At 41.8% G+C, this 14,323-nt stretch overlaps 1 protein-coding gene across 1 annotated transcript; it reads left to right on the top strand.

The window, feature by feature from the left end:
• The first annotated feature begins 11,220 nt into the window (after positions 1-11,220).
• Positions 11,221-12,093, top strand: LOC127909077 (apidaecins type 73-like). The gene has a single exon (XM_052468975.1). The coding sequence runs from the start codon at positions 11,221-11,223 to the stop codon at positions 12,091-12,093; it is 873 nt and encodes a 290-aa protein (XP_052324935.1).
• The last annotated feature ends 2,230 nt before the right edge of the window (positions 12,094-14,323 follow it).

Here is a 14,323-nt window from a genome sequence, read left to right as displayed (position 1 = left end):
GTGATGCTAACGCTAAATGCTAATGCTAAATGCTAACGCTAAATGCTAAATGCTAGTTTTGCTATGGTAGAGTAGCATATTTTTGAAAATCTGAGATGACAGTGTTGTTAACAAAAGGCTAAGCATGAGAGCTAGCATATTGATTTCATTTCATTTGCGATTTTCATGAATAGTTAACGTTGCGTTATGGTAATGGGCTTGAGGCTGTAGTCATGATCCCGGATCCGGGTTGGCTCGACGCAAGAAGTTAAAACAGTTTTAGAAACTTCAGTGTGTTTTCTATCCAAATCTACTAATATGTATATATTAGCAACTGGGCCTGAGTAGCAGGTAGTTTACTCTGGGCACCTTATTCATCCAAGCTACTCAATACTGCCCCAGCCATAAGAAGTTTAAAGAAAACCCTCTGAGATCATTTAGATAGATAGCTCTGAGTCCACGAGGTCGAAAAGCCATTACACAACAGGTCAATAATATCAAAGGCTGCACTGAAATATGACTGTACATCTCCCACAATCTTCTTATTAGCAATTTCTTTCAACCAATTACCAGTAATTTGTGTCAGTATTGAGTGACAGTACATGTTGAGTGCCCTTCTCTGTAAGTATGCTGAACGTCTATTGTTAATTTGTTTACAGAGAAAGAGCATTGTATTTGGTCGAAAAGTTTGCTGAGAGCTGGCAGTTCTTAGAACCAGTAAAGGCCATTTAAACCAGTAAAGGCCGGAATGACTTTCGCTTCCCTCCAGGCCTGAGGACAAAGACTTTCCTCTAGGCTCAGATTAATGACATGACAGACAGGAGTGGCTATAGGAGTCTGCTACCATCCTCTGTAGCTCTCCATCTAAGTTGTCAGTGCCAGGATGTTTATCATTATTGATCAATAACTTTTCAAAATTCTATCTTTCAATGCTTTTCTTTCATTATTTGTTTTTAATGCATGAGTATGATGGCTCACTGTTTGTTGTTGGCATTTCCTGCCTAAATTTGCCCATTTGTTCTTCCTTGGGAGCAATTTCCAAACGCCTCAAGGTTCATCTGCACAAACAATAAACACGCAGCCGTCATACCGTTCAGGAAGGAGACGCGTTCTGTCTCCTACGGTCCTAGAGATTAACGTACATTGGTGCGTTAAGTGTAAATCAATCACAGAACAACAGCAAAGGACATTGTGAAGATGCTGGAGGAAACAGGTACAAAATTATCTATATCCACAGTAAAACGAGTCCTATATTGACAACCTAAAAGACTGCTTAGCAAGGACGAATTCACTGCTCCAAAACCTCCGTAAAAAAGCCAGACTAAGGTTTGCAACTGCATATGGGGACAAAGATGGTACTTTTTGGAGAAATTTCCTCTGGTCTGATGAAACAAAAAATAACTGTTTGCCCATAATGACCATTGTTGTGTTTGCAGGAAAAAGGGGAGGCTTGCAAGCTGAAGAACACCATCCCAACCGTGAAGCACGGGGGTGGCAGCATCATGTTGTGTGGGTGCTTTGCTGCAGGAGGGACTGGTGCACTTCACAGAGGATATGACATCATTAGGATAGAAAATTATGTGGATATATTGAAGCAACATCTCAAGACATCAGTCAGGAAGTTAAAAGCTTGGCCGCAAATGGGTCTTCCAAATGGACAATGACCCCAAGCAGACTTCCGAAGTTGTGGCAAAATGGCTTAAGGACAACAAAGTCAAGGTATTGGAGTGGCCATCACAAAGCCCTGACCTCAATCCTATAGAACATTTGCGGGCAGAACTGAAAAAGCGTGCGCGAGCACGGAGGCCTTTAAACCTGACTCAGTTACACCAGCTCTGTCTGGAAGTATGGGCCAAAATTCACCCAACTTATTGTGGGACGCTTGTGGAGGCTACCCGAAGGCGTTTGACCCAAGTTAAACAATTTCAAGGCAATGCTACCAAATACTAATTGAGGGTATGTAAACGTCTGACCCACTGGGAATGTGATGACAGAAATTAAAGCTGAAATAAATAAACCATCTCCTCTGCGTGTAGTATTTTCAATATCCCAAAATTTAGAACACCTTCAAGAAGGTGTATTATTATATAGACCCATTATTATTATTATTATATTATAGACCCATTATTATTATTATTATATTATATAGACCCATTATTATTATTATTATATTATATAGACCCATTATTATTATTATTATTATTATATTATATAGACCCATTATTATTATTATTATTATATTATATAGACTCATTATTATTATTATTATTATATTATATAGACCCATTATTATTATTATTATTATATTATATAGACCCATTATTATTATTATTATTATATTATATAGACCCATTATTATTATTATTATTATATTATATAGACCCATTATTATTATTATTATATTATATAGACCCATCATTATTATTATTATTATATTATATAGACTCATTATTATTATTATTATATTATATAGACTCATTATTATTATTATTATATTATATAGACTCATTATTATTATTATTATATTATATAGACCCATTCATTATTATTATTATTATATTATATAGACATTATTATTATTATTATATTATATAGACCCATTATTATTATTATTATATATATATAGACCCATTATTATTATTATTATATTATATAGACTCATTATTATTATTATTATATTATATAGACCCATTATTATTATTATTATTATATTATATAGACCCATTATTATTATTATTATTATATTATATAGACCCATTATTATTATTATTATATTATATAGACCCATTATTATTATTATTATTATATTATATAGACCCATTATTATTATTATTATTATTATATTATATAGACCCATTATTATTATTATTATATTATATAGACCCATTATTATTATTATTATTATATTATATAGACCCATTATTATTATTATTATATTATATAGACCCATTATTATTATTATTATTATATTATATAGACCCATTATTATTATTATTATATTATATAGACTCATTATTATTATTATTATATTATATAGACCCATTATTATTATTATTATATTATATAGACCCATTATTATTATTATTATTATTATTATATTATTATTGCATGGAACTCCCTTCCATCTCATATTGTTCAAATAAACAGCAAACCTGGTTTCAAAAAACAGATAAAGCAACACCTCACGGCACAACACCTCTCCCCTATTTGACCTAGCAACAGCTAATGAGGATCCTAACTAAATACAACAAACATGGCTTCTGTTTTTCTGTGTAGCTGGACGGCTTTAACACAGAGCTTCAGGGGCAGCCTCAGGGGTTGGTGTGTGTGTGTGTGTGTGTGTGTGTGTGTGTGTGTGTGTGTGTGTGTGTGTGTGTGTGTGTGTGTGTGTGTGTGTGTGTGTGTGTGTGTGTGTGTGTGTGTGTGTGTGTGTGTGTGTGTGTGTGTGTGTGTGTGTGTGTGTGTGTGTGTGTGTGTGTGTGTGTGTGTGTGTGTACGTGTGTGCGTGTGTGTGTGTGTGTGCGTGTGTGTGTGTGTGTGTGTGTGTGTGTGTGTGTGTGTGTGTGTGTGTGTGTGTGTGTGTGTGTGTACATGTGCGTGCGTGCATTTTCCTCAGCTTAGCAGGGAGGGTGATGGCAGTAATATATGTGTAAATTGGGGTGATGTGGGGGTCAGGGCCACCATGTTAATGAAGGTTGGTGTGACTGTAGGCGAACAAGGTTTCCTCTGGCTAATGCCACATGTCTACTAAGTGGTTTTAAAATCAATAGCAGACAGACACAGGGCACCGGGATTCAATCAAAGATGCGTTGTAGACCTGCGCACTGTTGGCAATTTACGGCAACATTCACAGCAGTTGTCATGAAGGTGATCTCCGCTAAAATCAGGGAAATTGGCATTTTAAGGGACATTGTCGACAGTCCAGTGCCCTTGTCGATAACATGCCTTCGATTGAATCCCCAACTGCATTGTGGGAGAAAATAAGACAACATTTAGAATGAAAGAGAAGTGATTAAACCGTTGCCAAAACAACGCCCTTTAAACTGTAAGGTTTGACTTTACATGACATGTGCTCTGACTGGAGAACATTAACACATGGCTTCCTAGAACTTCCTGGAAAAACACAAACATTGGAATTAGAATGGTTTAAAGACAGTGAGCATGTTGTTTGCAAATTCCACAACCCATTTCCACCAACCTGCACATTACAGGTGACCTGGTGACTTCACTACAGCCATCTGTCTATGATCTGTTATGTTCTACAGCTATCTGGCTATGATCTGTCCTGTTCTACAGCCATCTGGCTATGATCTGTTATGTTCTACAGCTATCTGGCTATGATCTGTTATGTTCTACAGCTATCTGTCTATGATCTGTTATGTTCTACAGCTATCTGGCTATGATCTGTTATGTTCTACAGCCATCTGGCTATGATCTGTTATGTTCTACAGCTATCTGGCTATGATCTGTTATGTTCTACAGCTATCTGTCTATGATCTGTTATGTTCTACAGCTATCTGGCTATGATCTGTTATGTTCTACAGCTATCTGGCTATGATCTGTCCTGTTCTACAGCTATCTGTCTATGATCTGTTATGTTCTACAGCTATCTGGCTATGATCTGTCCTGTTCTACAGCCATCTGGCTATGATCTGTTATGTTCTACAGCTATCTGGCTATGATCTGTTATGTTCTACAGCCATCTGGCTATGATCTGTCCTGTTCTACAGCTATCTGGCTATGATGCTATCTGGCTATGATCTGTCCTGTTCTACAGCTATCTGGCTATGATCTGTCCTGTTCTGATCTGGCCTGTTATGTTCTACAGCTATCTGGCTATGATCTGTCCTGTTCTATGCTATGATCTGTTCTTATGATCTGTTATGTTCTACAGCTATCTGGCTATGATCTGTCCTGTTCTACAGCTATCTGGCTATGATCTGTCTGGCTATGATCTGGCTATGATCTGTTCTACATCTATGATCTGTTATGTTCTACAGCTAAATCATGATCTGTCCATCTACATTCCAAAATCATGGCCATTAATATGGAGTAGATCCCCCCTTTGCTGCTATAACAGCCTCCACTCTTCTGGGAAGGTTTTCTGCTAAATGTTGGAACATTGCTGCAGGGAATTGCTGTCATTCAGCCACAAGAGCATTAGTGAGGTTGGACACTGATGTTGGCCTGGCTCGATTAGGCCTGGCTCGCAGTTGGCGTTCCAATTCATCCCAAAGGTGTTTGATGGGGTCAGGGCTCTCTGCAGGCCAGTCAAGTTATTCCACACCGATCTCGACCAAAAATGTCTGTATTGACCTTACTTTGTGCATGGGGGCATTGTCATACTTAAGCAGGAAACGGCCTTCCCCAAACAGTTGCCACAAAGTTAGAAGCACAGAATCATCTAGAATGTCATTGTATGCTGTAGCATTAAGATTTCCCTTCACTGGAACTAAGGGACATAGCCCGAACCCTGAAAAACAACCACACACATTTATTCCTCCTCCACCAAACAATACAGTTGGCACTATATATTGGGGCAGGTAGCGTTCTCTTGGCATCTGCCAAACCCAGATTTATCCATCGCATTGCCAGATGGTGAAGCGTAATTCATCACTCCAGAGAATGCGTTTCCACAGCTCCAGAGTCTAAAGCCAGCAAGCTTCACGCCACTCCAGTCGATGCTTGGCATTGAGCATGGTGATCCGAGGCTTGTGTACGATTGCTTCGCCATGGAAACTCCTTTCACAAACAGTTCTTGTGCTGACGTTGCTTGCAGAGGCAGTTTGGAACTCGGTAGTGAGTGTTGCAACAGGGGACAGATGATTTTTACATCTTACTCGCTTCAGCACTCGGCACTGTGTGGCCTACGACTTTGTGGCTGAGCCATTGTTGCTCCTATACAATTCCAATTCACAATAACAGCATTTACAGTAGACCAGTACAGTTCTAACAGGGCAGAAATTTTACAAAATTACTTTTTGGAAAGGTGGCATCCTATGACAGTGCCACGTTGAAAGTTACTGAGCTCTTCAGCAAGGCCATTCACTGCCAATGTTTGTCTGTGGAGATTGCATGGCTGTGCGCTCAGTTTCATTGGCCTGTCAGCAACAGGTGTGCCTGAAATAGCCGAATCCACTAATTTGAAGGGGTGTACAAACACTTTTGTATAGATAATGTATCTGGCTATGTTCTGATCTATTGTGCTCTACAGCTGTCTGGCTATGTTCTAAAATATACTTGAATTAAAAGTATGAATAACAGTATCAACATCCTTATACTAACCTTTCTATCGCAGGCATTCCGCTAGCGGAACCCCTCGCCAAAAATCAGCTGAAAAGGCAGCGCGCAAAATTCAAAAATATTTTATAATATATATATATATTTTATTATTATTACTTTCACACATTAACAAGTCCAATGCAGCAAATGAAAGATACACTTCTTGTTAATCTACCCATTGTGTCCGATTTTGAAAAATGCTTTACAGCGAAAGCACAACATATGATTATGTAAGATCACTGCCAAGTCAAAAAAACACAGCCATTTTTCCAGCCAAAGAGAGGAGTCACAAAAAGCAGAAATATAGATAAAATTAATCACTAACCTTTGATGATCTTCATCAGATGACACCCATAGGACACCATGTTACACAATACATGTATGTTTTGTGTCGATAATGTGCATATTTATATGCAAAAATCTCAGTTTACATTGGTGCAGTAATGTTTTGTTTCCAAAACATCCAGTGATTTTGCAGAAATACTCATAATAAACATTGATAAATAATACAGAATTACAGAATTAAAGATAGACTTCTTCTTCACGCAACCGCTGTGTCAGATTTTTAAGAACTTTACGGAAAAACATAATCTGAGAACTCAGAGGCCAATCCAGCCAGAGAAATATCCACCATTTTGGAGTCAACACAAGTTAGAAATAAGTAGATTCCTAAAACCAGTATCTAAAGACGGTGACATCTAGTGGAAGCCCTCGGAAGTGCAAGCACGTCCATATCTAACAGGGATTTCAATAAGGCACTGTTTTGAAAATCGATTTCTCACTTCCTGTTTGGATTTCTTCTCAGGTTTTTGTCTGCCATATGAGTTATGTTGTACTCACAGACATCATTCAAACAGTTTTAGAAACGTCAGAGTGTTTTCTATACAATACTAATAATAACATGCATATATTAGCATCTGGGACAGAGTTCAGTTTGGGTGCGCTATTCATCCAAACGTGAAAATGCTGGCCCCTATCCCAAAAAAAGTGAACAGGGACTGATTTAGACCAATGGGACACCAATGAAGTATCATGTAGAGCAGAAAATAATCAGTATCCGGACTTAATGGGTTGAGAATCCCTGCTATATACATTATATATACAGTATATGTAGGGAATAGGGTGCGTTTTGAAACAGCCAATATATATGGTAATACCAGTGTACAGGTATACCCTAGCACTACGCCAAGACAACATGGAGAGAAAATTGTGTTTTCCCAAATGACACCGTATTCCCTACTTTTGACTAGAACCCATAGAGGATATACGCGGACTGTACAAAACATTAGGAACACCTGGTCTTTCTGACTGTACAAAACATTAGGAACAGGTGCCATGTCTCCTGACCCCTCCTGTCTCAACCTCCAGTATTTATGCTGCAGTAGTTTATGTGCCGGGGGGCTAGGGTCAGTTTGTTATATCTGGAGTACTTCTCCTGTCCTATTCGGTGTCCTGTGTGAATCTAAGTGTGCCTTCTCTAATTCTCTTCTTCTCTCTTTCTTTCTCTCTCTCGGAGGACCTGAGCCCTAGGACCATGCCCCAGGACTACCTGACATGATGACTCCTTGCTGTCCCCAGTCCACCTGGCCGTGCTGCTACTCCAGTTTCAACTGTGCTGCCTTATTATTATTCGACCATGCTGGTCATTTATGAACATTTGAACATCTTGGCTATGTTCTGTTATAATCTCCACCCGGCACAGCCAGAAGAGGACTGGCCACCCCACATAGCCTGGTTCCTCTCTAGGTTTCTTCCTAGGTTTTGGCCTTTCTAGGGAGTTTTTCCTAGCCACCGTGCTTCTACACCTGCATTGCTTGCTGTTTGGGGTTTTAGGCTGGGTTTCTGTACAGCACTTTGAGATATCAGCTGATGTACGAAGGGCTATATAAATACATTTGGTTTGATTTGATTTGATACGCACAAGTTTGAGTGTTTCAAGAAACACCACTGGATTTTTCACGCTCAACATTTTCCCAATGGACACCCAATGGACACCCAATGGACACCCAATGGACATCCAATGGACACCCAATGGACACCCAATGGACACCCAATGGACATCCAATGGACACCCAATGGACATCCAATGGACACCCAATGGACACCCAATGGACACCCAATGGACACCCAATGGACACCCAATGGACACCCAATGGACACCCAATGGACACCCAATGGACACCCAATGGACACACATCCAGCCAAATTGACACAGCTATGTACACATTGTAGAGTTATTTCACCTGAGCATAACCTCAAAATGAAAGACTTACTAGCCAGTCCTACTCTATTGTTTATGAATTTGTTGTCATGGAGGACTGATTGGGCTCATTGATTCGAGTTGAAAAGTATAAGCTGCGCTCATGGAATGCTTTGAGCACTACTGAAAAGTGCGATTTACATGTGAAAAATAAATGCCATAAAAAATTAATAAATGCTGAATTTGCTATAGGCCTATGGTTAACCTTTTTGTTGGTTACACTTTGATATCTTGATAATATGCAGCGGATTAAAGAGCAAATCCACAGATGAAACAATAACAAAACCCTCACCCCACCTCTGTTTTGGAAAAAAGCTGTGGAATGGGCCTAAGGAAATGTAACCACTCTCAGATTAATAGACAGAGCTATGGATGCAAGGACCGACCATCCATGATATCAACATTGTTGTTTTGAACCATGTTATGAGCCTATACATTTACAACGTTATTTACATTTGCAATGTTTTAGAAACATTGGAGAAAAACAAGCTTATATTTTTGGTTCTGATGGAGTGTGACAGTTGAACTAAACTCATGAGGCATTTACAAGTTATTTTCTTCAAGAATCAATGGATATATAAATATAAATATATATATAATTTCTAAATCCAAAAATGGATGCAGCAGCTACAGATTGCAACTTTAAGTCTATCAGAAGTGTGACATTTTGAGCATGTGTCCATTAGGTTTATGGATTATGTTTTTTTATCAGCATGAATTAGATTTAGCAAGAAAAGCCTCACTTTAATTCCATAGGCTGGGATCCACACTATGCAGCTGTTGCAAGAGCACATTTTTCACTGGCTGTCCACTGGTTCACTGGCTGTCCACTGGTTCACTGGCTGTCCACTGGTTCACTGGCTGTCCACTGGTTCACTGGCTGTCCACTGGTTCACTGGCTGTCCACTGGTTCACTGGCTGTCCACGGGGTTCACTGGCTGTCCACTGGTTCACTGGCTGTCCACGGGGTTCACTGGCTGTCCACTGGTTCACTGGCTGTCCACTGGTTCACTGGCTGTCCACTGGTTCACTGGCTGTCCACCGGTTCACTGGCTGTCCACCGGTTCACTGGCTGTCCACTGGTTCACTGGCTGTCCACTGGTTCACTGGCTGTCCACTGGTTCACTGGCTGTCCACCGGTTCACTGGCTGTCCACTGGTTCACTGGCTGTCCACTGGTTCACTGGCTGTCCACTGGTTCACTGGCTGTCCACTGGTTCACTGGCTGTCCACCGGTTCACTGGCTGTCCACTGGTTCACTGGCTGTCCACTGGTTCACTGGCTGTCCACTGGTTCACTGGCTGTCCACTGGTTCACTGGCTGTCCACTGGTTCACTGGCTGTCCACTGGTTCACTGGCTGTCCACTGGTTCACTGGCTGTCCACTGGTTCACTGGCTGTCCACTGGTTCACTTACCTCCAAGTGTTTATTAAAGTTGGATCATCTTTGGATGCCGACAGCAGTCACACCATTGGAAGACATGGCTTCTACAAAAACCTATTCCTGCTCTTTTCCCACGATCCATCAAACCCATTTGGTGTGTCATCATAGTGGGCTCTGATTGGTGGTCATCATTTGATGTGTCAACATAGTGGTCTCTGATTGGTGGTCATCATTTGGTGTGTCATCATAGTGGTTTCTGATTGGTGGTAATCATTTGGTGTGTCATCATAGTGGTCTCTGATTGGTGGTAATCATTTGGTGTGTCATCATAGTGGTCTCTGATTGGTGGTAATCATTTGGTGTGTCATCATAGTGGTCTCTGATTGGTGGTCATCAATCCCTTACATGTAACGGATTGCATGTTATCCGTTACTCCCCAACCCTGCCGGTACACAGATACACAACTACACAAACAGCACTACATTACAACTAGACAACATGGAGAACTAATATCTCCCGCTCAATTCTGCTGTTCTGGTACACTAGTTAAAAGGTCCAACACGGAGAGGCAATGAATGTATCCTAGATAGTACCCTACAGTGTTCCCTACAAAGTGCAATACTTTTCAGAATGAGGCCCGGGTCGAACCGTATAACCGCAGAGAAGAGGATATTGAAGAACTCTGTGCCCAGATGTTGAGACTGTAGGATTCAAAGACAATATATTGCAGCTCGAGGATTTCTGAATATCAAACTGTAGAAAAAAAAACAGAACAGACAATGAGTAAGTGTAAAAAACAATAACATTTTGCAATAGAAAGACAGAATCTGAAAAAAAAAGACAAAATGTCAAGTTCTTACAGATTCCCAAGGGGGTCCTACTGTTTTGTCTACTTTCTGTCGAGGCAAACACATATCTCCACGAAACAGAGTGTTATTGATTTCCTTAGAAGGTCTCTCCTTCATAAAGCCTTCTCTCTGTTTCTCTGTTCATTACTGCACTGTACTCTACAGTGTGTCAGCTGAAATGAAACAAGGAAATTGAGAGCTGGGGTGGAGAGATTGGGGCCTGGAGAGGGGTAGCCTGCTGGTTCCTGACATATTCAATATGATGCCATGTTTTTGTGTGTGTGTGTGTGTGTGTGTGTGAGAGAGAGAGAGAGAGAGAGAGAGAGAGAGAGAGAGAGAGAGAGAGAGAGAGAGAGAGAGAGAGAGAGAGAGAGCCTGCTGGTTCCTGACGTGTTAAATATTCTGCCAAGGGAGAGCAGTATGTTCATGGACAAATTAAGAGCAGGTTGTTTTGGTCCCCAAAGACGAGATGGTCCTGGCTGGCTGTGACTCACACTGCAGACATCCCAGGCTACAGACTGCATCCCACGCTGCAGACATCCCACACTGCAGACATCCCAGGCTACAGACTGCATCCCACACTGCAGACATCCCACACTGCAGACATCCCACACTGCAGATATCCCAGGCTACAGACTGCATCCCACACTGCAGACATCCCACACTGCAGAATCCCAGGCTACAGACTGCATCCCACACTGCAGACATCCCACACTGCAGACATCCCAGAATGCAGACTGCAGACCGTATCCCAGACTACAGACTACATCCCAGACTACATCCCAGACTACAGACTACATCCCAGACTACAGACTATATCCCAGACTACATCCCAGACTACAGACTACAACCCAGACTACAGACTGCATCCCAGACTGCAGACTACATCCCAGACTACAGACTACATCCCAGACTACATCCCAGGCAACATCCCAGACTACAGACTACATCCCAGACTACATCCCAGACTACAGAGTACATCCCAGACTACATCCCAGACAACATCCCAGACTACAGACTACATCCCAGAATACAGACTACATCCCAGACTACATCCCAGACTACATACTATATCCCAGACTGCAGACTACATCCCAGAATACAGACTACATCCCAGACTACATCCCAGACTGCAGACTACATCCCAGACTACATCCCAAACTACATCCCAGACTACAGATTACATCCCAGACTACATCCCAGACTACAGACTGCATCCCAGACTACATCCCCGACTACAGACTACATCCCAGACTACAGACTAAATCCCAGACTGCAGACTTTATCCCAGACTACAGACTACATCCCAGACTACATCCCAGACTGCAGACTACATCCCTGACTACATCCCAGACTTCATCCCAGACTACAGACTACATCCCAGACTACAAACTACATCCCAAACTACACCCCAGACTGCAGACTACATCCCAGACTACATACTACAGTCCAGGCTACATCACAGACTACAGACTACATCCCAGACTACATCCCAGACTACAGACTACATCCCAGACTACAGCCTACATCCCAGACTACAGACTACATCCCAGACTACATCCCAGACTACAGACTACATCCCAGACTACAGACTACATCCCAGACTACATCCCAGACTACAGACTACATCCCAGACTACAGACTACATCCCAGACTACAGACTACATCCCAGACTACATCCCAGACTACAAACTACATCCCAGACAACAGACTACATCCCAGACTACAGACAACATCCCAGACTACATCCCAGACTGCACCCAGACAACATCCCAGACTACATCCCAGACTACAGACTGCACCCAGACTACATCCCAGACTACAGACTACATCCCAGACTACAGACTGCACCCAGACTACAGACTACATCCCAGACTACAGACTGCACCCAGACTACATCCCAGACTACAGACTACATCCCAGACTACAGACTACATCCCAGACTACATATACTTATTTTCCACCATAATTTGCAAATAAATTCATTCAAAATCCTACAATGTGATTTTCTGGATTTTTTTTCTCATTTTGTCTGTCATTGAAGTAATTGAAGTTGAAGTAAACCTATGATGAAAATTAGAGGCCTCTCTCATCTTTTTAAGTGGGAGAACTTGCACCATTGGTGGCTGACTAAATACTTTTTTACCTCACTGTCTGAACCATATCGATTGCATAATTGTCCTATGAGGATCCGTAGGGCCGTTATCATTGACAATTCACATTACACAATATGTGCTCCAAGCCGCGCTCTGCGGTAATAACTATAAACAGTAACTGATGGCCCATCTCCGGATCGCAACAGATAGTTCGGATGAAAGTTAACAGAGTCGGTGGATTTACGTGGATTCATGGGCGCACAGAACTTCTGGATCAGATGGAGTTAAGGAAGAGAAAGCAGCGAGATCAGGCGATGGCAATTTCCTCCTTTTATGGAGTTGAGATCTGTCGGACATTTCCACCTGACCTAATTAAAGCGCCCCTGGCCCAGCTGAGTAAATGGCAATGAATTAAAGGATTATTCCACCAACTCCATGGGCCTTTTCTACAACTATAGACCAGAGCCCTATTCCCTATATAGTGCACTACTATAGACTAGAGCCCTATTCCCTGTATAGTACTACTATAGATCAGAGCCCTATTCCCTATATTTACATTTACATTTAACATTACATTTAAGTCATTTAGCAGATAGTATATATAGTGCACTACTATAGACTAGAGCCCTATTCCCTGTATAGTACTACTATAGACATTTACATTACATTTAAGTCATTTAGCAGACGCTCTTATCCAGAGCAACTTACAAATTGGTGCATTCACCTTATGACATCCAGTGGAACAGTCACTTTACAATAGTGCATCTAAATCTTAAAGGGGGGCGGGTGAGAGGGATTACTTATCCTATCCTAGGTATTCCATAAAGAGGTGGGGTTTCAGGTGTCTCCGGAAGGTGGTGATTGACTCCGCTGTCCTGGCGTCGTGAGGGAGTTTGTTCCACCATTGGGGGGCCAGAGCAGCGAACAGTTTTGACTGGGCTGAGCGGGAGCTGTACTTCCTCAGTGGTAGGGAGGCGAGCAGGCCAGAGGTGGATGAACGCAGTGCCCTTGTTTGGGTGTAGGGCCTGATCAGAGCCTGGAGGTACTGAGGTGCCGTTCCCCTCACAGCTCCGTAGGCAAGCACCATGGTCTTGTAGCGGATGCGAGCTTCAACTGGAAGCCAGTGGAGAGAACGGAGGAGCGGGGTGACGTGAGAGAACTTGGGAAGGTTGAACACCAGACGGGCTGCGGCGTTCTGGATGAGTTGAAGGGGTTTAATGGCACAGGCAGGGAGCCCAGCCAACAGCGAGTTGCAGTAATCCAGACGGGAGATGACAAGTGCCTGGATTAGGACCTGCGCCGCTTCCTGTGTGAGGCAGGTAGACCAGAGCCCTATTCCCTATATAGTGCACTACTATAGACTAGAGCCCTATTCCCTGTATAGTACTACTATAGACCAGAGCCCTATTCCCTATATAGTGGTACTACTATAGACCAGAGCCATATTCCCTATATAGTGCACTACTATAGACCAGA

Source organism: Oncorhynchus keta, chromosome 19 (genome assembly GCF_023373465.1).
Source record: "Oncorhynchus keta strain PuntledgeMale-10-30-2019 chromosome 19, Oket_V2, whole genome shotgun sequence".
Classification (NCBI taxonomy): Eukaryota; Metazoa; Chordata; class Actinopteri; order Salmoniformes; family Salmonidae; genus Oncorhynchus; species Oncorhynchus keta.
This window is presented reverse-complemented; position numbering and strand designations above follow the sequence as displayed.